The 25,564-nt window shown below is 37.6% G+C and overlaps 2 protein-coding genes across 2 annotated transcripts; both read left to right on the forward strand.

Annotated features, from left to right (window-relative positions):
- Positions 1-1,029: 1,029 nt before the first annotated feature.
- On the forward strand, positions 1,030-12,819 carry eif3ba (eukaryotic translation initiation factor 3, subunit Ba). Its single transcript, XM_079587341.1, has 19 exons — positions 1,030-1,703; positions 2,099-2,291; positions 2,540-2,659; positions 5,906-5,963; positions 6,074-6,202; positions 6,316-6,473; positions 6,871-7,002; positions 7,105-7,171; positions 7,250-7,296; positions 7,949-8,159; positions 8,248-8,320; positions 8,407-8,529; positions 8,624-8,702; positions 8,790-8,928; positions 9,776-9,901; positions 9,996-10,073; positions 10,174-10,282; positions 12,162-12,274; positions 12,361-12,819. The coding sequence occupies exons 1-18, from the start codon at positions 1,601-1,603 to the stop codon at positions 12,260-12,262; spliced, it is 2,046 nt and encodes a 681-aa protein (XP_079443467.1). The 5' UTR covers positions 1,030-1,600; the 3' UTR covers positions 12,263-12,274; positions 12,361-12,819.
- A 495-nt stretch (positions 12,820-13,314) lies between these two features.
- On the forward strand, positions 13,315-20,065 carry chst12a (carbohydrate (chondroitin 4) sulfotransferase 12a). Its single transcript, XM_079613430.1, has 2 exons — positions 13,315-13,474; positions 14,946-20,065. Exon 2 carries the CDS (start codon positions 14,993-14,995, stop codon positions 16,307-16,309), a length of 1,317 nt encoding a protein of 438 aa, XP_079469556.1. The 5' UTR covers positions 13,315-13,474; positions 14,946-14,992; the 3' UTR covers positions 16,310-20,065.
- The last annotated feature ends 5,499 nt before the right edge of the window (positions 20,066-25,564 follow it).

A 25,564-nucleotide genomic window follows, 5' to 3' on the forward strand; every position in this document is an offset into this window, starting at 1 on the left:
TGTGTGACCCTGAAGACTGAATAATGATGCTGAAAATTCAGCTTTGCCATCAGAGGCATAAATTACATTACAATTTAAATGTCAAAAACATAAAACAAATTTTTTATATTTTTTCAAAAAACAGTATAAAGAGGAATGAGTTACAAGTAGAGTTGATTTATTTGGTTCAGGTCCTGAAATAATAGCTTTTAACAACCAACATTGTTGAAAATAAATTACTGGTATAGGTTCTTTGAGGAGGTTGCTCTGTCCTCCTTCTACCAAAAAGTATTTATGTATCAGAAACTTTTAAACAAGTGTATCTTTACACCCCAAAATATACCTATATGGAACAGCAGCTTATTTCACACAGATGTGAATACAATTCATTAGATGTTGAATTGTGGTTTAGGTCCACAGTTCATGAAAAGAGTAGCATAAGATATATATTTATACTCCACTGTGCTTATTCAATACATAACAATCCCCTATTGTGTTTAATAGTTTCCGTGTGGTGTGTTTCTGACTGCCACGGGTAAGTTTCAATCAGTATAATCAGCTGGAAAACATCCAAATAAAATAGCTTCTTAAGGTTTTGGTAATGAACAAAATCATGTAGACATAAATTGTGTGTTGCTGTCATGCCCTGAGGATGTATTTGAAAAATTACTCTCTTGTAATGTTTCCAGCCCCTCAAAGATTAAAGGGTCTCATTTGTAGATCATTAGTAGGCTTTACCCTCAGTGAATTTTAATGTTATTGGAAAACTCTTGTGCACCATAAATCCTTATCAGACTAATTTACCATCAAATATTATCTATCTATCTATCTATCTATCTATCTATCTATCTATCTATCTATCTATCTATCTATCTATCTATCTATCTATCTATCTATCTATCTATCTATCTATCTATCTATCTATCTATCTATCTATCTATCTATCTTACTATTTAATGTGACATGCGAACCTTTTATGCACCCTTAGTATACTGCAGTATGCTATAATGCAGTACAGCAGTATACGTCCTTATAACCTGCTATTCAAATGCGCTAAATGTGTCGTTTTACTATGAAATGTGGAATGCTTGACCCCTTATGACAAACGTGGTCTGGTCTTTCCATTCGCATATCTCTCTGAACATCCTATTACTAGGGCTTGCAAATGAAGTCCCAGTTTGACATACAGCTTTTTGCAATTGCATTGCAGTAGTGAAGTACGCCTATTCAGATGGGATGTCTTGTCACATGAACAGGAAGTTCCGAGAGATAAGCACAGGGAAAGACCATGTTTGTTATAAAAGGGGTTAAGCATTCCACATTTCACAGTAAAACGACACATTTAGCACATTTGAACAGACGGTATGGATTATAAGGACATATACTGCTATTCTAATTTAGAAATGTTATATTCCTCCTAAATTTGTGTTGTACATGAATACTAAACAGTCACCAAGAGGCTTCACCCGCTCTCCGTACACATGGTACGGTCCTTCTCTCGCTCGCAGTGGTTGGCGCCGGTTGCTTTGCACATGGCCGAGTGAGAAAAATCTCTGGATTACTGCAGTAAAATTTACCACCGACTTCTCACCAGCCCGGACTGACAGGAATCGATCTCTAAATGCGAGATACGGAGAATATGGAGGCCGAAATGGAGTATGACGACGGAGAAGAGCCTTCGTTCAGCGATCCGGAGGATTTCGTGGATGACATCAGTGATCAGGGTAAGAGAGGCCTACGCTATATTAGCCCGCCTGCTAACAGGCTACGAGTCGCACACTAACCCCTAAAGCTGAAAATGTCGGCCTGGAACTAACGCGAACACCATTGGGATTAACTGTTTAGTAACATTTGATGCTGCACTATTACCCTGTTTAAGAATAAACGCGTTTTATTCCGGTTAAAGCGCTCTTATTAACGTTCAGTATGTGCGCGAGCATGACAAAAGCATCGTAGCAGCTTTAGGGAAATAGACGCGCGTGTCACACACAGCATTGAGTCCGCAGCTGTTTTGAGCTTGATTCTAGAAAGTTCATTGCAGTGCTGTAACATTTGTTTACCCATACAGCATGTTTAAGATGTTGACAGGGTCTTTATTGGGTGGTTTATCTGTATGCAGAGCTGCTGGAGGATGTTCTGAAGGATAAACCTCTGGAGGCTGACGGCATCGACTCGGTCATTGTGGTTGATAATGTCCCTCAGGTTGGACCAGAACGCCTGGAGAAACTCAGGAACGTCATTCACAAGATCTTCTCAAAGTTCGGCAAAATCACCAATGAATTCTATCCAGACGCAGACGGAAAGACTAAGGGGTAACGTTACGTTAACTTTTGGTTTGCTTGAGTGATGATATCGTTGTCATATGGCGAATATTATACGTCTATTGCTGCTTGCCCTACTGTTTTAAATGGATATGTTTATATAAAATAAATGCACTGATACTGTACTTGTATAACCTATTATGCTTATACTGACTTATGATTCTTTATTTGATAAAGCAGGGTGGTATTATGTCAGTCTTTGGATTATAATTCATTATCAATGCGCTTCATCTTCACAGGTACATTTTCCTGGAGTATTCTGCACCAAGTCACGCTCTTGAAGCCGTCAAGAACGCCGATGGCTACAAACTGGACAAGCAGCACACTTTCCGTGTCAATCTGTTCACGGACTTTGATAAGTATGTTGTCCTTAATTGTGCTGTTATTGTGACAACATTTGTTGCAATCTAAAATAGTGTTCGACAATACTTTTTTTTTTTTTGGCTGAATCCAGTATTTTAGAGGTGATCGATATTAGGGCTGCAACGATTAGTCGACATTGTCGACAACGTCGACAATAAAAAATTGTCGACAAATATCTTTGTTGTCGAGTAGTCGTTTGATCTCACGTGACCAATGTATGGGCCTGCAATATCGCATTTTGACCGCTACGACGCTGTAGCGCTAGAGTGTAATGCAGCCGTTAAATGCTTTTGCGGTAGAAGAAAAAACAGCGCGAATTACATAGACAGTAAATAAACGGCGAATTATGGCGGAGTGTAAACGAGTTCGGACCAGTAAGGTGTGGGAAAGTTTCACAAAACTGCCAACTAAAAATGCTGTCATGTGCAATACATGCAAGGCTGAGCTTGCGTTTCACGGGAGCACAACATATGTTGGAGCACTTAAGAGAAAGCATCCCGGATCAAAAGGAGCCGGTGAGAGGTGATGTTCAATCTCCAGGTGAAGCTAACTAACTAGTTGTAAATCTCTTTATTAGAGAATGCAATACTACCATTAATAAAAGTGATAATATTAAAAATGATAATATAAATACAGTAATGTGATTATTTATTTTGCATAGAATAAAGCTTGATCGAGCTTAGGAGTCAGGGCTGTTTTTATTATTGTAACACTATTAGGTAAATACGTTAGCTATTACATTAATATAAACACAATTAACTAACATGAACAAAAATGTTAACAAAAATGAATAATGTTACAAATGTGCTGCTCATATTAGTTAGTTCATGTTAGTAAATACATTAATGTTTACAAATTAAACTGTTACCTTCATGTGAATTGCTTCTAGATTTCAAACTAAACACCCAGTAAAGATGATGACTAAATAACAGTTTAACCACTAAGAGAGTTAAAATAAAATGTTTTTTCTTTGCAAAAAAGATCTTTTCTTTGCATTCCTGCAACATCCACTCCAGCAGAACGGATCTTCTCAGCTCCAGGAAACATTTGCTCACAAAAAAGAGCAAGCTTGTCACGTGAACATGTTGATATGCTGACCTTCCTTCATTTTAATTTAGCACTTATTTGAAAATCCAAAAAAGCCAGTGCAGAAAGGACACGAGTTACTTACTGCTTTTCATTAAACTAACTGAACACTTGGTTTTAGAAATAAAGCTCTTAATACTGCTGCCAAGAGATATTTACATTCAAACATATTTTTGTCTGCAATGCAGCTGATTTATTTTTGTTGACCTGTTTAGTTGGAGGTTCATTAAAGTTCATTAAAACACCATTTCAAAAGCTGAAGTGATTTTTTTTTTTAAGATTATAATATGTTTAACTCAATGTTTTAACTTATTGAAAAGGCTGAATAATCATTCCAAACTTACTGATTAGTCGTCAATATAATCGACGATTAGTCGATTAGTCGGTCCAATAATCGTTAGATTAATCGATTATCAAAATAATCGTTTGTTGCAGCCCTAATCGATATAGAAGATGTCACACTATTTAATTTTAAGAGAGTAAAGGCCCGTTCACAACAAGGACGATAACTAAAATGCTAACTATGCAGTTTCTTCAATTTAGACTGATTTTTAAAACTAGAGTTCACAGAATTATAATGGAAATGGCACAGAAGAACGATAATGTTGAGACTATTTCAAAAATGTTTTTCTCCAGCTTATGAGCAATGAATCATTGACAGCCAATCAAAATCCATCTTGCTCGTTAAAGCTTAAGCATTTAAAGCCTCAGACAACAAAACTGCAGTGCGCCCATATAATAAACGGCACATTTACATGCCCACCAATAAGATAACTCACAAAAACAGCTTATTATATAATCTGTCATTCCGGTATACATGCAAACCTGTAACGAAATGCAAGTAAACAGTGTTTACAAGACTTTATTAATAAATCAAGGTATTTCCGGTAGGCATTCAGGGTATTGTATAATAATTTGTGTATCTGACTACAAATACTCCATTTGTTATGTTGGTTGTGATATTAAATAAAGCATTAAAAACAAAAGTGTTCCAACATGTAAGCGGGAAACTTTCGGACATATATTATATTATATAATACATATACGTATATTATCCTCTCAGATGCAGCAGTTTGACTGAACCACTTCTACTTCGGCTGCATGAGATTACAACACATTTTTATCATTTCTTTGGTCAAAAAAGAGACCAGAGTTTGTGATATATTTTTTCGCTTAAATCCACAGTAAGGAATCTTTCCTATCATAAATCACACTTCAATAAGCCAACAGAATGCAGGTTAATGTGTTTACATGCCGTGTTTACATTGGTTTATGCTTAAACCGTTTATGACTTTATGCTGATAAAGGAAAAAGGGGTTATGAATGTCCCAGTACAGTGTCTATATCCCAGCTGTGTGAATAAGTCTGGCTGTGTTCAGGGGTGGAGAGTGTTAAGTGGTTGTAAACAAAGTCACAGTTGTGGTCTTTGGTGAAAAATGACCGACCGTAAGAAATGAATGGGAAATCAACAAAAATTCTGAGTACAATCTACAAATCGGCCACAATGTTGAAAAAAAAAGTGCATAGCAATGAAGGGGTGAAACTCTGAAACCTCAAGAGTGCAAAACACACACACACACACACACACACACACACACACACACACACACACAATAAGAGGTTGAAATGAGATCAGATCCAGATGGATTAAGCTGTGATGATGCATTCTTGTTTATTTTTATTGAATTTTAATGTTACTTGTGACAAAATGCTTTGCATTCAGATTTGACATAATAATAATGCAAAAACGTGAACACTTCAAATCAAAAAATTTTATTATAAACTTTGACAAAAAAGTAGTATTCGAGAATTTCTAAAAAATACATAAACCCACATCTCAAAAGTAATTTTGTCCAAAAACTTCTAGAGGATTCAAAAGCCTCTCCATAGAGAGCTATACAGGCATCTAGTGGTAACACCATAGAATTACATGTTTTCTTTTATTTTCGCTAAACACATGGCGCTAATCCGCCTTCAAAAATTTGATTAAAAAGGCTTAGTCTATATATCAATCTGAATACTGCAAAAACTACCCAAATGAGGAGCACCAATTCCTGATAGAAGCCCTGCTTCTGACACTTATCGGCCAAAGAAAACAAATGTCAGCAAATGCATGATATTGACAAACACTAATCTCAAATTTCTCGTTTCTATAGGTACATGTCAATCTGTGATGAGTGGGAAGCTCCTGAGAAGCAGCCCTTTAAAGATTTTGTGAGTAGTTATTCTTAACTTTTCTGATTGTGTGTAATCCAGTGCTGGCTATCCTGTATGCGTTTAAATCTGATATGCTTCTTGATTAATATTTGGTGTTTTGGTCTCAGGGAAATCTGCGTCACTGGTTGGAGGATTCTGACTGTCGTGATCAGTACAGCGTGATCTATGACTCCGGTGAAAGAACAGGCATTTTTGCTAATGATGTGAAGGAGCCGATTGAAGTGGAGGAGAGAGCGGTGAGTTAAGAGTTTCAACTTTTTTTTAGGAGCGTTCACCCATTAATCTTTAAAATATAACCATGTGACCATGTATATTGTATTCAGTATCTTTTTCTACACTTTGCTTGTAGCGCTGGACCGAGACATATGTGCGCTGGTCTCCAAAAGGCACCTACCTGGCCACATTCCATCAGAGAGGCATTGCTCTGTGGGGTGGTGAGAAGTTCAAGCAGATTCAGAGGTTCAGTCATCAGGGGGTCCAGCTCATTGATTTCTCTCCCTGTGAGAGGTATGTCATATTCCCGTGTTGAAATGAGTTCTTGTATATAAAAAATACAATTGAAATCTATTGTACATAATGTGTTCTCAATTCACAAAAATGGAAAAGCATAATAAATTATTGTTATTATTATTACTATAGTTATTATTTAGAGATTTCGGAACTAACACCTAGAAACTAACTCTTGTTAAAAACGCACTTGCACAATTTAGTTTATGGCGATAATCTGAGTAGCCAAATAATGGCAGTTGAATTGTTCAATCACTACTCCATTTATGTTTAAATGCGTCTTTGAAAAATGTTATGCTAGTTTAATGTTTTATTAAGCAATACATTGTGCATTTAGATGATTCTTTTATTTTTCATGCTATTAAACACACTTTTTTTATGTAATTGGTGTTTTCAGATATGTTGTCACGTTCAGCCCGCTTATGGACACTAAAGATGACCCGCAGGCGATTATTATCTGGGATGTTCTCACAGGACAGAAGAAAAGAGGCTTCCACTGTGAAAGCTCTGCCCACTGGCCAATTTTCAAGTAAGTGTGGTTTGAGTTCATTTTCATGGCACGAGTTACTAATTTGTCTAATTATAGTCGAACTGGAATATAATTACTTAATCTAAAACTTGTTCTGCTCAGGTGGAGTCCAGATGGGAAGTTCTTTGCCCGAATGACGCAGGACACACTGAGCATATATGAGACTCCTGTAAGTATCTTGTGTCAGAGAGACAAGTTTGAAAAATCCATTTGTTTAATTACCAAATCAACTTTTCTCCTTTTGTAGTCGATGGGTCTTTTGGACAAGAAGAGTTTGAAGATAAACGGAATTAAGTGAGTAAAATAAAACAATTGAGAAAATAAATACACTGTCGTTCAAAAGTTTGGAGTTGAAAGTAAGGATTTTCAATGCGTTTGAAAGAATCTCGTAAGCTCACTAAGTCTGCAATTATTTTATCAAAATATAGTCAAAACAGTAATATTGCAACATATGATTTATGAAGAATCATGTGACGCTTATTCCTGAATTTAGCAGCTATTACTTCAGTGTTAAGTGTCACATGAGTCTTCATAAATCATTCTAATATGATGATTTGCTGCTCAAGAAACATTTCTTATTATTATCAATGTTGAAAACAGTTGTGCTGCTTCATACTCTGGGGAAAACCATTATTTTTTTTCTTTCATGATTCTTTGATGAATAGAAAATAAAAAAAACAGCATTTTTTTTTATATAGATTTTTTTGTTGTATTATAAACATCTTTACTACTGTCACTTTTAATCAATTTCATGAATCCTTGCTGAATAAAGGTATATATTTCTTTAAAAAATAAAAAAGCACTATCCCGAAAGTGTAAAAGTTTTGTATATTTTTAAAAGGCTTGCGCCATATCTATCACTGTTCATTACACTGAATTATTTATTTGTTTGATGTGTGTTTTTTAAAATGTATATTTTAATGTAAAATGAATGCAATGTCCATAGGGATTTCTCCTGGTCACCTGGTGATAACATCATTGCATTCTGGGTTCCTGAGGATAAGGACATCCCAGCAAGGGTGACACTCATGCAGCTTCCATCAAGGAACGAGATCAGAGTCCGCAACCTGTTTAATGTTGTGGATTGTAAACTTCACTGGCAGAAAAATGGAGACTATCTCTGCGTGAAGGTGGACCGAACACCCAAAGGAACGCAGGTATAAAAGCTGTCTTGAATTTGCACTGCCAGGTTAAGCTTAAACATTTCCTTTTCATGGATTTTTCTCAATTCTTTTTGTACTTCAGGGTGTTGTCACCAACTTTGAGATCTTCAGAATGAGAGAGAAGCAGGTACCTGTGGATGTGGTGGAGATGAAAGGTAAAGCAAGGATTATGTTGCCGTTTATTCTTTCTGACTGTCTTTTACCCCTACTCTTGGTTCTGATTTATCTACCCATCTTACAGAGGGCATCATTGCTTTTGCTTGGGAACCAAATGGCAGCAAATTTGCTGTGCTACATGGTGAATCTCCCAGAATCAGTGTATCTTTCTACCATGTGAAGAACAATGGCAAAATTGACTTAATAAGTGAGTGTTCACATTGTAAACGCATTTCTCTTGACAAGTAGTTTTTAAGATATGTGCATGATCTAAATATTAACCCCAACATGTATTGTTTCAGAAATGTTTGACAAGCAACAGGCAAACAGCATCTTCTGGAGTCCACAGGGGCAGTTTTTGGTCTTGGCTGGGTTGAGGAGGTCTGTACTCAATAAAATTTGTGGTTTTTGTATGCATTTATCTTTAAAGTGGTTTAATTGTATAATTTGACATGTTTCGTCCTGCAGCATGAATGGAGCTCTTGCTTTTGTGGACACGTCAGACTGCACAATGATGAACATCGCAGAGCATTACATGGCCTCAGATGTGGAATGGGATCCCACTGGAAGATATGTTGTGACATCTGTCTCCTGGTGGAGTCACAAGGTGATTTAACTGATTTAGATTGAAAAATGGCTAAAATAACAGTTGCAGTCAAAAAGTTTGAGGTCAGAAGGAATCGAATAATACTGAAAAAATGGCCACAAAACAATAAATCAGCTCAACTGTTTTCAACATTAATATAAGAAATGTTTTTTGAGCGGCAAACCTGTATATTAGACTGATTTCTAAAGGATCATGTAACACTGAAGACTTAAGTAATGACTGCTGAAAAGTCATCTTTTCCTTCAGGAATAAATTAGTTTAAAGAAGAACTCTGGTCAATTTTAACATAGAGATAATTTTTTTTGTAAATTTGGAGTGCTGTCAGTACAGAGAACAACGACAAAAATCGGTGTTGCCTCCACCGTGTTATCCTCTTTTTAAAATTTGCACCCTGTTGACTTCAATGGGGCAAGTTTTAAACCTGCTTTTAGCCTCTTAACATCCTTGATGTGTCATACAAGTGCCCAGCCATGTTAGATGATTCAAAATTTTTTAAAGAAAATAACACGGTGTAGGCAACACCGATTTTTGTCGTTGTTCTCTGTATTGACAGCACTCCAAATTTACAAAAAAATGAGCTCAATGTTAAAATTGACCGGAGTTCTCCTTTAAAATATATTCAAATAGAAAGTTATTGGTTACCTTGGTGACCGTAAGAAACTTCAGACTAATTTTGGAAAAAAATCGTACCGACCCCAAACATTTGAATGGTAGTGTATATTTAAACACTTGTATCAAAGAATAATGTTTTTAAAATCTATTTTTTACATATTTATTATTTTTGTTTAATGTGTTTGGATTGGGAATGCATCTCATGTGTTTTTTGTATAAAATGTTTTTGATTTAGGTGGACAACGCCTTCTGGCTGTGGACATTCCAGGGCCGTCTGCTGCAGAAGACCAACAAGGAACGCTTCTGCCAGCTGCTGTGGAGGCCCCGTCCTCCCTCTCTCCTGAATCTAGAGGAAATAAAGGTGAGATGGGGTCAGATGCAGGGTCACTTTCATTACTCTTGTCAACTCCCTTCAGTGTGAACTCTAATCCCACCTCGCCTTTTGAAACCCACAGCTCATTAAGAAGGACTTGAAGAAATACTCCAAGATCTTTGAGCAGAAAGATCGTCTCAGTCAGTCTAAAGCATCAAAGGTATGCGATTGATGATGTTGTTTTTCTAGGATGCACACAGTATTTACATGTGGATCAAAGTTCGGTGCTCAAATTTAGATGAGTGACTTGTGCTTTACAGGAACTGGTGGACAAGAGACGTGCCATGATGGATGAGTATCGCAAGTACCGTGAGAGAGCCGCAGACATATACCAAGAGCAGAGACCTCTCCGCCTTGATCTTAGAGGAGGTAACTAACTAATGCAGAGAACCGTTCTGTCCAGCATTGAGTTTTATTAGCTGCTTTTCCACTGTCGAGCCAGGGCTAACAAAGCGCCGGGCGGGATGCATATATATATATATATATAAATCATTACATTTATATAGCGCTTTTCTCGACACTCAAATCGCTTTACATAGAAGGGGGAATCTCCTCAACCACCACCAATGTGCAGCATCCACCTGTATGATGGGACGGCAGCCATATTGCGCCAGAGCGCCCACCACACACCAGCTTACTAGTGGAGAGGAGACAGAGTGATGAAGCCAATTAATATATGGGGATGATTAGGAGGCCATGATGGACAGAGGCCACTGGGCAAATTTGGCCAGGATGCCGGGGTTACACCCCTACTCTTTCGAAAGACATCCTGGGATTTTTTTGTGACCACAGAGAGTCAGGACCTCGGTTTATCTTTGACAGTATAGTGTCCCCATCACTACATTGGGGCGTTAGGACCCACACAGGCCACAGGGTGAGCAGTCTGAGCACCCCCTGCTGGCCTCACTAACACCTCTTCCAGCAGCAACCTGGTTTTCCCAGAAGGTCTCCCATCCAAGTACTAACCAGGCTCAGCCCAGCTTAGTTACAGTGGGCAACCAGTCTTGGGCTACAGGGTGATATGGCTGCTGACAATGATATATAGCTCATGATTTACTCACCCTGAAGCCATCCTTGGTGGATATGACATTCTTCTTTCAGACGAATACAATCAGAGTTGTATTAAAGATGTCCTGGCTCTTCTAAGCTTTATAATGGAAGCCAATATATGATTTTGGAAGTCAAACCCTATCCATCCGTGATAAAAGTGCTCGAACCGGCTCTGCTGGGGGTTAATAAAGGAATTCTGAAGCGATGCGTTCGTGTAAGATAAATATCCATATTAAAACTTTATCGACTAAAATAACTAGCTTCCGGCAGACAACCATACACAAGTCGACATACGCCAAAAGACTAACACTTGAACTTTATGCACAGCGTAATGACGAACGCGGTTGCCCAGCCCTGTTTGAACCGCGAGAGGCGTTTTAAATATGTTTTAAATATGTATATTTTTCTTACACGAATGCTTCGCTTCAGAAGGCCTTCATTAACCCCTGCATAGCCGTTTCGAACAGTTTTATCATGGATGAATAGGGTTTGATGGACTTTCAAAATCATATACCCATTGACTCCCATTATAAGGCTTGGAAGAGCCAGGACATTTAATATAACTCTAATTGTATTCGTCTGAAAGAAGAATGTCATATACACCTAGGATGGCTTCAGGGTGAGTAAATCATGGGCTAATTCTCATTTTTGGGTGAACTATCCCTTTAAGGAATCAAACAGACAGGACAAACCACATCTTAAATTTTAAAAAGATATCTGGGCGATGTCATCATCGGTAATAATAAAACAGTAAAGACGAGGAAGAGAAAAATCATTCACAGCTCTTGAAAGGAAAACGTTCAGGTATACTCTAGCAGTCTTTATTTTATTGCTTTTAATGTTTTATTTTCCCTCTTTATTATTTACTAGTGCATTATTTTGTGCACGTCGTCTTATCAGATAACAAATTGAACCGCCTCAGTTGATCTTAAGTTTATGCACATTTTTAGAATATATGCACTTGTTCATCCAGTATTTTTATTTTATGCAATATCCCATAATGTGCCTAAAAATAGGTGAATGGAAACAAGTGGCAAAAATACATGACAGCAACAAGGCTCAGTCTGTGATGGTTATGACATTTAATTGTCAACAGAATAATTGCCAACATGTAATTATTGTGACAGTCCTACCTAGAGGTTGAGTTAGGCTTAAACACTATATTCTAGTCATCACTGGATTTTCTAATCTTTTCTAGGTGTGGACACTGATGAGCTAGACAGCAACATCGATGATTATGAGGAAGAGACCATTGAGTTTTTCATCAATGAAGAAATTATTCCCATCGGAGATCTGTAATTCCAACAGCAGGTACTGCATGTGCAACAATATTACTCTGATATGGTCTGTGTAATACCTTGGCACATTAGTAATTATATTGTTTTTCTTATTTTCAGTATCCGTTTTTTAGTGGAGGAGCGTGGCAAATTGAGGGATCCCCCCATAAGAGTATTCCTTGTTATCATCAGTCAAGTGCCTTTTAATACTGGTCGCTGCAGAAGGAGAATTTGGTGCCACTGTTGACTGCTGCTTTTTAACAAAATCATCCAGCTGTGGGAGAATCTGCCCTGCCAACATCATCCAGGCCTGCTTTTGGTGGATCTGATCGTAACGTGTTCTTGTTTCTGCCTTTGGTTTGGTCTACCTCATCAAAGGGCGTCACCATGGCACAAAATGCCATAAACTGTTTTTACATCAATTCACCGAAGGAAAACTTTTTGTTTCCTGAGATTTTCCAAAAGGCAAACTTGTACTCTAGTGTGCAAAGATGGCACTACAGTGGTCTGTATCCTCCTCCATTCAGATTACCTGATATTAAATGTGCAACAAGGGAATAAAGTTGAACTGAAATTTAAGTCTTTGTTGTTTTCCTCTATTGTTGAATTTGAAGCAAACATACATGATGAAACTTTTGCTAGTTCTACCTTACTAAACTTTAGTTAATAGTGTATTTTGCACAATAATAGGTTTTTGTGCAGAAACAATATCAGGGATTTTAGAAAATGGAGTAAATATAAAGGAATGATCAATTTAGTATTATGGTTTAGCATTCAGGTTGTCTTTCAACCTTAGTTTGTACCCCCTGCCTTAATTTAATTCATTTAAAATATATTTTATGTGGTAAGATACATGCCTACACATATTAATATATATATATATTGCTGAATATGGTAATTAGAATTATTATCATTTTTGATGCTGGCTAGAAACCAAAATTGTATTGTGGTAGCGTTTCCCACTGTTGCATTTTGCCAGAAACTATTGTAGGTGAAACTCGTTATTCTCTGACACCTTTAATTATCTGATATTTTCTCTATAAAATATAAAAAGCGAAAGAGTGCTGTGTTGATAAAACTATCAGCAGCAGAACCTTGCGTTCACAGTCAGAGATCTCGCGATATCTGCGCGGAGCACTGAAGCGCTGCTGTGTCAACACCCCGCGCGCAGCACATCCCTCCTCAGCTGACGCCGTCTGCCTGCCTGCCGAGAAATATACACTCCTGCTATGAGGTGAGACCGTTATCGTTACAACCACGTTTGGACACGTTACACAATAATTTCGACCATATAATTCTAAACATAGTAACGTTACTCATTTAATTCCGTGTGCTCGAATCACACAACCGATCTACAAAACCCCAGGCATGAGTAGCTTCACGACTTCCTATGGAAAAAAGTGGTGTGGGCACTTGCTCTAGATTTGAATTCATATCGTCATGTTGTCAATTTAAAAAACAATCATCGACACCGTATCATCCAATTTAACCGGAATCAGCTGCTTAGTAGAAAAAGTATCTATAGCTGCTACATGAATGGCTTAGGAGGAGTTTTCACGGATAACCTCGAATGTTTGCAGCTTCCTCCCACAGTCAGAGATGGTGTCAAAGAGCTGCATTGTGTCCAGCTGAATGTGAGGGGTCGCCTTTGCCTTTGAAATGAACGCGAGGGCATGGCAAATGTATACGTTAGCGGTTCACTTTGAGTTTTCCGAGTAATAACGCCTGTATTTAAATAAAAAATCACACATCGAAAAATCCACACGTGTTCTGTAGCTCGTAAACATTTGTCAGTTTTTTTAGTGATTATTATTATTTCTACGCCTCGCTAGCTAACGTTACTATGCAAGCACTGTTTGTAGCCGATATCATTTTGTGTTGTGCTGTGACGCCATTCACAATCACTAAACGAGCCAATAACTGTGCGTTATCAGCCTCTTGTTTTGTCACGCCAAATGTTCCAGAGGAATTTAATTTATAGGTCTGTTGTTCCAACAATACATTCATCACTGCTGTTTCCTATGTAGTTGTGTTCGTTCGTATTCTGTCTCCGCACTCCCTACAAGGAAGATAATAATCATATCAATATTTAATGTAGAAGCCTGTAAACCCCTTCAGGGTGATATGAGGCCCCAGTGTGCCAAAATAACCATTGACAGAGGTTACATTACATTACTTATTAAATAAATCAGTTTGAACTAAAACACCCTCAGTGTTATGTAAGGGATAATGTCAGTCAGTCAGTTATTATGCTCAAACAATCCCTGACAGGATTTAATTTGTGAAAATGGCCTGCTGTCTGAATAAATTGACATGAAGTATCATGTGTCAAAATATGAATATCAAAATATTTATCTTAAAGCATCCAATAAGAAAGATCTGACAAACGTCTGGTCAATAATATGAATTATATGTAAAAGTAACTTTTGCTATGACCGGTTAAATATATACTACACCATCATACACTTGCTGACTGTACATAAATGGTTAAAGAGAAAAACATCATACACTAAATGACTTGTGATCACACTCAACACTCAATCAAGACCAACCAATCAGAAAGAAATGCAAATGTTGTTATGTAAAGAGAATATGAAGTGTTACTTTTCTATTGCATAATGAAAGTCGCAATATTGCAAAACATTGAGCCAAGTAATTTGCACACTCTTGACTTCCCTTTTCTGATTTGTTTTCCTCTACTTCAGAGTATGATGTATGCGGTCTGGGCTGTGGATTATGTAATGGAGTTGAGATGAGAATGGCACTTTCTCAGTCAAAATCAACCAAAATGGGAAAATCGAGACTGTTCCGCATTTTTATGATCTTGGGTGCCGTCTTCATGATCCTTCTTATAATCATATACTGGGATGATGTAGGGGCCTCTAATTTTTACCTGCACACAACCATCTCCGGGCCCCATCCGTCCCGCCTCTCTCCACAGGCCCGTCGTGACCCTGAAAAGAAAATAGAGGAAGACAAAGAGAGCTCGTTCTTGATGGACATAGATGCTTTTGTCAACCAGTTTTTGGAAGGAACCGCAGACCCCACGGAACAGGTGAGAGGAGAACCGCCCCCTGGAGACCCTCACAATCAGTCCTCTGAGAAATCGGATGAGAAATTTGTCCCGAGACGAGAGTGGAAGATCCATCTGACGCCAATTGACCCTGAGAAAAAACAGAAGCAAGAGAGTAGAAAGCAGCTGATCCAAGATGTGTGCAGTAACAGAAGTTTTTTAGACTTCCCTGGAAAGAACAGGACTTTTGATGACATACCCAATAAAGAGTTGGATCACCTCATTGTGGACGACAGGCACGGAATCATTTACTGTTACGTTCCCAAGGTGGCCTGCACAAACTGGAAGCGCATTATGATCGTGTTGAGCGAGAGCCTGTTATTGGACGGCGTGCCCTACCAAGACCCTCTAGATGTTCCTCAGGAGCTCATCCACAACAGTAGCCTGCACTTCACCTTCAACAAGTTCTGGAAGCGCTATGGAAAGTTCTCACGGCACCTCATGAAAATCAAGCTTAAGAAATACACCAAGTTTCTGTTTGTCAGGGATCCTTTTGTACGACTTATCTCTGCCTATCGCAACAAATTCGAACAAGAGAACGAGGACTTCTACAAGAGATTCGCTGTTATCATGCTGAAAAAATATAGCAATTACTCGGATCCCCCGGCCTCAGTCGTGGATGCTTTTGCCGCTGGTATTCGACCGTCTTTCTTAAATTTCGTTCGGTATTTACTGGATCCTAGCACTGAGAAAGAGATGCCTTTCAATGAGCACTGGAGGCAAATCTACCGTCTGTGCCATCCCTGCCAGATAAATTACGATTTCGTGGGGAAGCTGGAGACCTTGGATGAGGATGCTGAGCATTTGTTGCGGATTCTCCGGGTAGACAACGTCGTCGAGTTCCCGCAAAGTCACCGTAACCGAACGGTCAGCAGTTGGGAGCAGGATTGGTTCGCCAGCATACCATTGGAGTTCAGAAAAGAGCTGTACAGGCTCTATGAAGCCGACTTTAAACTGTTTGGATATTCCAAACCAGAGAAGTTGTTACATGAGTGATATGTTCATCATCAGCTTTACTGGGGTGCTGAAATTATTTTCACAGCACAATAAACACGGTGATGGGAGTTCCTGATGCCTGGTTCCTAATGCGCGGCTTTTTCACATTATGCTGTTCATAAAGGCTCTTTCACATGACTCTCGTCCAAAGGATCAATGTTTGTTTAGTTCGCATGGTCCACTTAAGTCCTGCAGGTAGATACTCAAATTGAGTCATCTGCTTTCAAAAAGCATCTTTCTCCACTCAGCCATGCACATTACGTGCTGAGAACGAAAACAAGATATTGTGGTCATGGATTAAGAATTTGTTCTCACATTGTGCAAATTAGTTCAATGTGGCCACTGTACTAATTCGTTCCCTTGTTTTAGTCCAATCTTGGCCATGATTTAACCTGTTAAAGCCAGAGTATGAACGTTTGCCACTGCTAGAAGTCGCTTATTCAAAACAACAACAACAACGACGTAGCTTGATGATGCAGTGACGGAGCGTGGATGTTGTCGGGTTCACCTGCACAGCTGTTTTCGCTTTATGGGGTTATCTTTGGCAACAGAACCCACAGTAAACGATACTGAATAATTGTGGTCTGTCACGAATGTGCAAAACAAACAACTGTGGCTTGGTAGACGTGTCTTTGCTATCACCATAAATGATGTATCATTCGAAAGCTTGCACACTCAATTCATCCTGTGAAAACCGTTTTGAAATTGCATCACAATGGAAATTGTCATTTAAATCCTTTTAGTGGGCTACATTTTTGTGATATCAACCTAAAATTTGGAACACAACTTGGTTAGGCAAATGCCTTTGATTTTCTAGCACGTTAAGAGTCCAAAATATGTTATACATTTTTTTAGTTCAGTACATTTGGTTTACAGTAAACTATCTTTAATTAGTTTAAAGATTAGTTAATTTTTTTGAAGTGATTTCACATCTGCAATAATCGGCTCTGAGTCCTCTTTTAAAAAGCTTGCATGAACTACAACCATTTTCACATATGTTCAAAAAGGTGGGAGACAATTAACAGATTAAATAAATGAAAAAAGAGAGCGAATTAGTTTAACGTGGCCATGGTTTAACTAGAACAAATGAAATAAGAGTACAACATGGCCACAATTGAACTAAAACACGGGGACAATTTGACCCAAATTGTTAAATCATGGCCATAAATTAAGTTTTGGGAATGATTTCTTACTTCATGGCCAGAGTATGTTTCTTTTGATATGTCATGTCCGTACTAAAGTATTTGTTTCACAAATATTTCGCTGTATAACTTGTTTATCACTTTTTAGTTATATTACCATTGTATCACAGGTTTGTTTTTTAATGATTTACCAGTGCCTGTTTTTTTTAACTTTCTTAAAAAAAAATTCTTCAAAACAATGAAATGGGATTTGGATGTTTTTCCTGGACTGCTGCCTTTGAAGTCAAAGCTCACGATAGTCACTAATAAATGGGTTTGTGACTGGTGAAAAAGCATGAAAAGCATAGCTGACTATGTCACTGGCTGCCCTTCGAAAAGATCAGTGATAACCGACACAGCAAACTTTGCGCTTTTAACATTTGCCCTGTCCTGAGGGTAATGCTGTAGCTTTGATGCTTCACACTATAAGGTTCAGTGCATTGAGGGGACGCTGATGCGAGTCATGTGAAAGAGTCTTTAGGTCTTTGTGAAGCTTATGGGCATTGAAAGTAATGCTGTAGTGAATATACATTCCTTGCACACAGGTTACATTTACTCAATCCATTTCCCAGTAACCCCCTAAATGTGTAACTGTTTGTATTTGTATGTGGACCTCATCGTCAATTTGGAGAGACATTTAGATGGTTACCTACTCAGTGAAGCCTGCACAATGTTATTTTTGAATATACCGAACAGTGGTTTAAAAACAAACTCATCACCTTATCAGTATTTTTCTTATAGTTTGGATGGATGTAGATCAGAATGGATGTTACAATCCCAGCAAGAGACATTTGTCCCTCAGTTTTGTAGTTGTATGTATTAATAAACATCCACCAAACGAAAGTATCACAAGAAAAACAAAAAAGGAAGTATTGTACATTAAGCAAGTGCACATATTAGAGTATTTTAGAATATTTTTGTAAAATACTTTTTACAATTAAATGTGAAAAGTGAAGGCACATTTGTCCTTGGAAAAAGCTAGATAACATTTTGAAATGCAAGCAAACATTTTACACATTTATTTTTACAATCATAAAGGGATCTACTTACAGCAGTTTATTTGCTTTTCTTCAAGATGGCACATTTATGTGTCCGTTGTTTCCATGGACAAACCTCAGTTTTTATGTTTCCGTGGATTTCTCTTTTCCACACATGGATCGTTTCAACCATTTAAAGCAGTTCACAGTCTTTTATTGTACAAAATTGCCAGTGTTCTGCAGTGAAGCAACTAAACGGAGTAACTGACATCAGAAGACATTTCTTTGTGACAGAGGCTGGAGTATTATGGCCTGTTCTTGTCAAGGAAATCTTGCCTTTCATCATTTTGATCTTTTTCTTCTATTAGTGTGTAGCAGGGTCTGATCTGCAGCATGCTATAGATGTTAGCATGTGTGCCTTGCAGGCCTTCATAAATATGCATCATTCAAGAATACTGTAGCAAACTATATTCGTTTTTTGCTCTTGTTTGCATATTGTTAGGAATATAATTGAAGGCACAGGGTATTTATTTCTTACTTCGGAAGAGTTATTCTGTGTAATTGCTTTAGAGAGTTGATGCACAGATGTCAGTTTGGTTTATAGTTCCTCTTCTAGTCGCAATTTGAACGTGGGCATGTGCAAAGGTAGTATTTAAGGGTTTGTTATGATCATTTTAAAAGTATTTTCTTTACTAAGAAAGTGTTTCTTGTACTTTCGGTCATTGTGTTTTCGTGCCACATTTTGCACATCCGATTACATGTATAAAACCAGCCTTAAAGGCAGTGAGAGATGGGATTAGATGGTATATTGTCGTAGGATTAGGATTTAATACTGTGGAGCACAAGTGTAGCATGATTGTCGTGGAAGGGCCAAAGGGAACGGGACGCCCCAGTTCAGCCAGCCTTCAGGGGAAGCCACAGTTCTGGATCGCTGCACTGTTGGGCCCATTTGGTTGCAGTGCCTTTGGAGAAAAGTTTACACAAAAAAGTATTTTTGTAAGCGAGTCTCTGACTTGCAGTGAAAACAATCAAAGCTCCTACTTTTTAAAATAATTTAGTAGTGCTTATAATATGTGTTGCATCATGGAAAAGATCTGATTTTTAGACACATTTCTGCCGGTGCTGTTGAGATTTGTCACATTACTTCCACATGTTCTTATTTCATAAACCACAAGATCTGTTGCATGGGGAAAAGTTTTTAAAACACGTGTGCAGTTGCCAATGCTGTTGATTTCTGTTTTAAAATGAAGACATGTGTTTTATATACAGTTGGTGCCACATTGTACAAAGAAAAAAGTGTTGTTTAGTGATTGTTTTAATGCCAATATTAATGTGTTTTTTGTTTTTTTATCTGATGTACTTTTCAGTCATAGGAATTTCTTTGTTGCATGAAATATTTTTCAGGAGACCATGTTGAGTGCAAAAGGGAAACATTTGTTACATTAAATCAGGTCTTAGCCTAAAAATGTTTTCTTGACATTTTGGATTGGTTTGCTTTTCTCTGTTGGCCAATGTACATAGCTTTTCTTTTATTTATTATGATATTATTTAATGCTTCAAAAGAAAAAGATTCAATAAAGATCAGTGCATGGTGCAAACACTGTAAAGCTGTTATCTGCCCTTTATTTGTTTCACAGAAGTGCTGTTCAATAATACAATAACCACGTTTATCAAGTCTCAAGTTTAATTTATTTATAATGCATATTTAAAACAACCTTGGTTGACCAGTGAAAGAGCTCTGCTGATGTTCAGCCTGATTGATTCAAACTATAAGTGTGTATATTCATAAACTGTCTATTGTATCCCACATTTTTCTACTACAATGACGTGTTAAAATTTAGTGCATGTAAGTAGAATAAATAAAAAACGAAATATTCAAATTATCCATTTAAATGCTACAATACTGTAAATGCCATCACAATATTGTAATGTACAGAATTAAACATTTATTTCAATATTTTCTAAAGATTACATTCCGAATTAATTTGAACAGTGTTTTTTGTGATTTTAAATATTAACTGTGAGTGTAAGATGACTGACTGCATGCAGAGGTAATGTAAATATAGAATATACAATTAAATATTCAGTATCAGCCATATATTTATTTATGTAATATAGGCTGGTAGATATTGTGCATTCCTAACAAAAATACATAAAAATTAATTTTGACAGCTTCATAACCACTAGATGGCACAGAAGTACACAATTTCACTCCATGTTCAACAAACCTACGGTCGACAGCAACCTTATGGCGCGCGGAGGAATAATCACAGAAGCGTCTCTGGTCGCGAGAATGGATTGTCGAATCAAGATAAAATCTCACATTGTAATAGTATTTATATCACCTTATTTGATTAACACAGGCTGTGGGACTGTGAGGAATGATTGCCTCAAGATGTAAGTCCGTATGCAAGTGCGAGGGACTTTTTAAAAATTAAATACAGAGGCTACACTTCTTTAGCTATTTTTACGTCACGTGCCAGGGATTATCCCTCCTGGTGGCCATGTTGGTCATATGGGAACTTACATAGGCATAATAGTAAAAAGCTGATTGACTGGTCTTGTTATCAACACAGTGTCTACTTTAAAAAAAAAGAAGATTGACCACTAACTCTATTTAAACTCGCGATGTGGTGTCTTCATGTTGGATAATACAGCTATTATAAGAAAACAGGGGGAGTTAAAGCTGTTAGGACTCACTAGGTGTCTGTGTGTGTTTGCTGTAGGTACGTATTACCAATGTACTGAAGCATAGAATCTGTCTTCCTCTGACTGGGGAAAGATCAGTGTAGGGTTGCCACCTTCAGTGTGGCAAAATAAGGGACACCCATTCACCCCCCCCCCCCCCCCCACCCAAATGCTCAACTTTGACAAAGTCATTTTTATTGTTATAATTGTGATTTCATAATATGTAGATATGAATCCAACTAAAAGCTATTGAAAATATGTATTTTAGTCACATAGCAAATGGTGTAGCTCTGCAGCCATCTACTAAAGTGATAATTTCTTTACTTTTAAAACAGCATTTTCCAAAAGATGGGCAAAAATCTTACACTAAACCATGTCAAATTATCTATATCCATGAACGTTAGAAATGTGGGTCTTTTATAAAGTGAATTTACCTTTTTTTTTTTTTTACTGTTTTTGTTTAAAAAATATTTATTTATATAGCCTAAAGTAAAAAAATATATAATAAATCCTCCTAAAACTATAAATCCTAAAAAAAAAAAATATTATGTTTCAAAATGACATTTTGTTGAAACAACACAAGTGTGACTTTTCCCCCCCCACACTAACATAAAAAACAGATATTATTCAAATTTATTTAATTTTTTTTGTAGATATAGAAAGTGTTGTCAACCGTGCAAAGTCTCACATCATTTGGACAAATATAATGTTTTATTTATTTCAGCAAACGTCATTTGGGGTCAAAGACCCGAACAGCGCGCTACAAGGGGTTAAAAAACGTGCAGGTTTACAGCGCATGTTCACGAGACTCAGTCGCTATAGAAACAAAGACGCTAAAATGCAATCACGCAATGAGCTTCTCTACTAAGAAATTGATTTCTTTATATTTGCTATTAGTATTATCCATACTGCAAAATCCTTATGTTTTTATTCAACTATATGTGGGCCTAATGTAAAATACGGGACAAATCGCGTCCCTTATTGATTTGATACGGGACGCATCATCTTACTTGTAAATACGGGACGATTCCGTATTTTAAGGGACGGGTGGCAACCCTAGATCAGTGTGTGGAACAGTGTGGTCATGAGGGCCACACAGATGGACTGAGCTTGTTTCTTTACGTCACCCCATGGCTACAAGAAACACTCACAAAACTGGTCTTGATTCCAACAGAGATGATCCGTTTTTATTGCATGCTCATAAACTTTTAATGAATATTGGAAGGGATGTTATTAATGATACTGCAGATGTTAGTCAGTCTAGCTGTATTTGGTTCTTCACAAATGAGAAATTTCATTCAGGATCATGAAGGGGTGTAAGCACATATTTGGTATGTTTTGTAATTGTAGTGTAAGAATGGCTCATTTATGTCAGCAAAGACACAATTTATAATCATAATCGAATGTGTACTAATATAGATGATTTGTATGCAGAGCAGAGCTTGCATTTGTTTTCACATTTTATCTTAGTGCATAGACCCTGAAGATATTTTCAATTAAAGATAGCCTAAGTGTAATATGTAAAATGACTCTTTTAACAATTTTCATCTGCAGGCTACCGAAAAGATTAATTAAAACGTCTGTTACCTAAAAACTCAGTATTTTATAATCTAAAAATCAATATTTACCATATTAATTAAGCCTCCAGAGCCGTTTCTGTTTCTGAATTTATGAAACAGCTTTGGCCCGTGGGGAATATGGCTAATTATTCACTACAGATGCACAGAAGCATATTTGAAATAATAAATAGGAAATAATTAAAATGTTTTGAGATTTTAAATGGCAAAAATGTAAACGTACACCATGATCCCGAGAACAAGACCAGTTAGAGCTATTTCAGTCCGACCAATATCAAACACACCTCTCAGGTTGAATAGAAGATGAGATTCTGCCAAGAAGGTTTTGCAAAGTGATTGCCTTTTTAATTTGTTAAACTTCATAACGACATGCAGGTATTTTGTGCTTTATTAATTGAATCAGAACTCCCAATTGATTTCCTGCCTCTCCCTGTTTTCCTTTGAGCAAGACATAGATGTTTTTAATGAATGGAGACACTCTTTTTACAGTTTTTGTTGGGCCAGTGGTGTCTGTGCATGTCACTGTGATCACTTTCAACAGCAGTCTAATGAGAAATGCTAATGAAAATGGTCTGCCGATAGGTCGCGTGGACCGAGGGCATAAAGTCTGGTCAATCACGGTTTTCCTTCGCAATGAAATCAGTGGTGTCAACCCTTTTATCGAATTAGAATTAGATCGGCTGAAAGGGCCTGGCAAGTGTGTCAGCTAGTATAATTTTAGGTGGTATTAAAAGGGCAGGAAAAGATCAAAAGTATTTTAAGAACTATTCTCCTTGCAGGCACACGTTTCATGAGAACGAGGGTTACGGGTTTTTTGGGGGGTTAATCTTAACCCCCGTTCTCCTGAACCATGTGCCTGCTGCTAGTAATTTGCATAAAACAGGCCAGCATATATGATTTTTGTGTATGTGGGGTTTCAGACCAAGGTAAAAAGTATATGCCCATAAATTTGATGGTCAATTTAGAAGAATACATTTCCGTATTAACAATTCTGTAATAATTCTGAGGAATACTGCAGGCAAGATTTCCAGCAATATCTGTGGATGTTCCTTACTTCAAGGTGCCTGTAATAGTGCTGTTAGTTGACCTTGCTGTTAGTAAGTTGTTGTTTTTAAAGGCCAGCTGGCGTGTCCCCAGGAAATAACCCAGGGAAGATGATTGCAGATGTTTAGATGCAGCACTCCTCTCTCTCCTCTTGAATGAATGCTATCACAGCTGAGGCGAAAAGACTGCAGACGGAGGGTGAGCCACACACACATCTGCCATGCCACTAAAGTCAAAGCTTCTGTCCGTCTGCAGAGGAGGTGATAGCATTGTATGGGATGAACTTGTTGACACTTTGCTGTCTCCACAGGACATAAGTGTCCTGTAAACATGTTTTTGAAAAGATGCCAGGCTGGGCTTGATGGCCTGCGGTATAACAGCTTTCTAAAATAAATGCTGAAAATCATGTCTACAGCAAAGAGATCATCCATCCATCCATCCATCCATCCATCCATCCATCCATCCATCCATCCATCCATCCATCCATCCATCTGTCTGTCTGGGTCTGTTCGTCCGTCCGTCCGTCCGATGCTTGATTGGTTGACGGACATTCTAAGGTATGCAATTGTTTTCAGGGAAACGCACGACTAAAGTAGATCCAGGCAGGTCTTAACCACATTACAGTTCCATATCACTTTGCCAAATGATTTCAGTTATTTCAAAGACAGACCACAATAACAAAATAACCAAAACCTACAACAACACTAACCAAGCAAATAAATATAGTAAACATACGGATAAAAATGATCTCCATCTTTTATTATGCACGGAAAGTACATACTCTCTTTCTCCCGCTCTCTCTCCCACTCAAACGCACGCACATACAGTATACACACACACACACACACACACACACACACACACACACACACACACACACACACACACACACACACACACACACACACACACACACACACACACACACACACACACACACACACACACACACACACACACACACTCGCACAAAAACTTGTTGTCAGTGCTGCTCTGATGATTTTATCAGTAAAAAGGCTTAGGAACTTAAAAGCTACAAGACATTTCCCACTAGCGAGGTAATAACGGTGCTGTTCTTGAAGCAGATAAACTTACGGTTTCGCTATTAGAGACGCTGCTGCCGAGCACTGTTGAGAGACACTCAGACGCAGGTAATTCACACACGCTTAATCTCTCTCACTTTCTCTCCTATACATACAAGAACATTTTAAGGACAAACACCTGACAAATGTCTTGAAATTCAAGATCTGAACAATGTCTGGAGGTGTGGTAACCGTGGTAGAAGCGGAAGAACATACTCTGGTTCATTGAATTAAAAAACAAATGCACACCAGAGGAAAATAAAATTCATTTTGATACGTTGGGGTGTAAAGTAAAAAGTTTGGCATAATCTTATAGCCTATATTTAATAATCGTTCATTCAGTTTAATCTTCTTTAATCTTTTAAATGTAATTATATATTACATATATATTTTCTAGACACGTGCTTCAAGCTAGACTTTTACTATCTTTTTATCCTTTTATCTTTGACATTGTAATTTGTTATTGACCCAAAAAAAGTCAAGACCTAAAGGTCTCATCTCTGAATGGATTTTACGCACAGTCCATTTGTGTCACACATGACACTTGGAAACTGTGCAGTGGTTTAATTTATCTGTCATCATAAAGATCTTGTATAAAGATCTAAAAAATCGGAGACAATAGCACTTAAACGGCATTACTTATGATTCATCACTCTAGATGTGATTCAGGCTGGAGATTCAGGTGAACTCTTCATCCTGATGATGA

This window comes from Phoxinus phoxinus, assembly GCF_949152265.1.
Source record: "Phoxinus phoxinus genome assembly, chromosome: 1".
NCBI lineage: Eukaryota > Metazoa > Chordata > Actinopteri > Cypriniformes > Leuciscidae > Phoxinus > Phoxinus phoxinus.

Excerpts from the sequence above, each read along its gene's own strand:
- eif3ba (XM_079587341.1), top strand. The coding sequence starts at position 1,601 with ATGCGAGATACGGAGAATATGGAGGCCGAAATGGAGTATGACGACGGA. Across the intron at positions 2,660-5,905 it reads CTGTTCACGGACTTTGATAA|GTACATGTCAATCTGTGATG; the intron begins GTATGTTGTCCT and ends TCGTTTCTATAG. Across the intron at positions 7,172-7,249 it reads TGAGCATATATGAGACTCCT|TCGATGGGTCTTTTGGACAA; the intron begins GTAAGTATCTTG and ends CTCCTTTTGTAG.
- chst12a (XM_079613430.1), top strand. The coding sequence starts at position 14,993 with ATGAGAATGGCACTTTCTCAGTCAAAATCAACCAAAATGGGAAAATCG.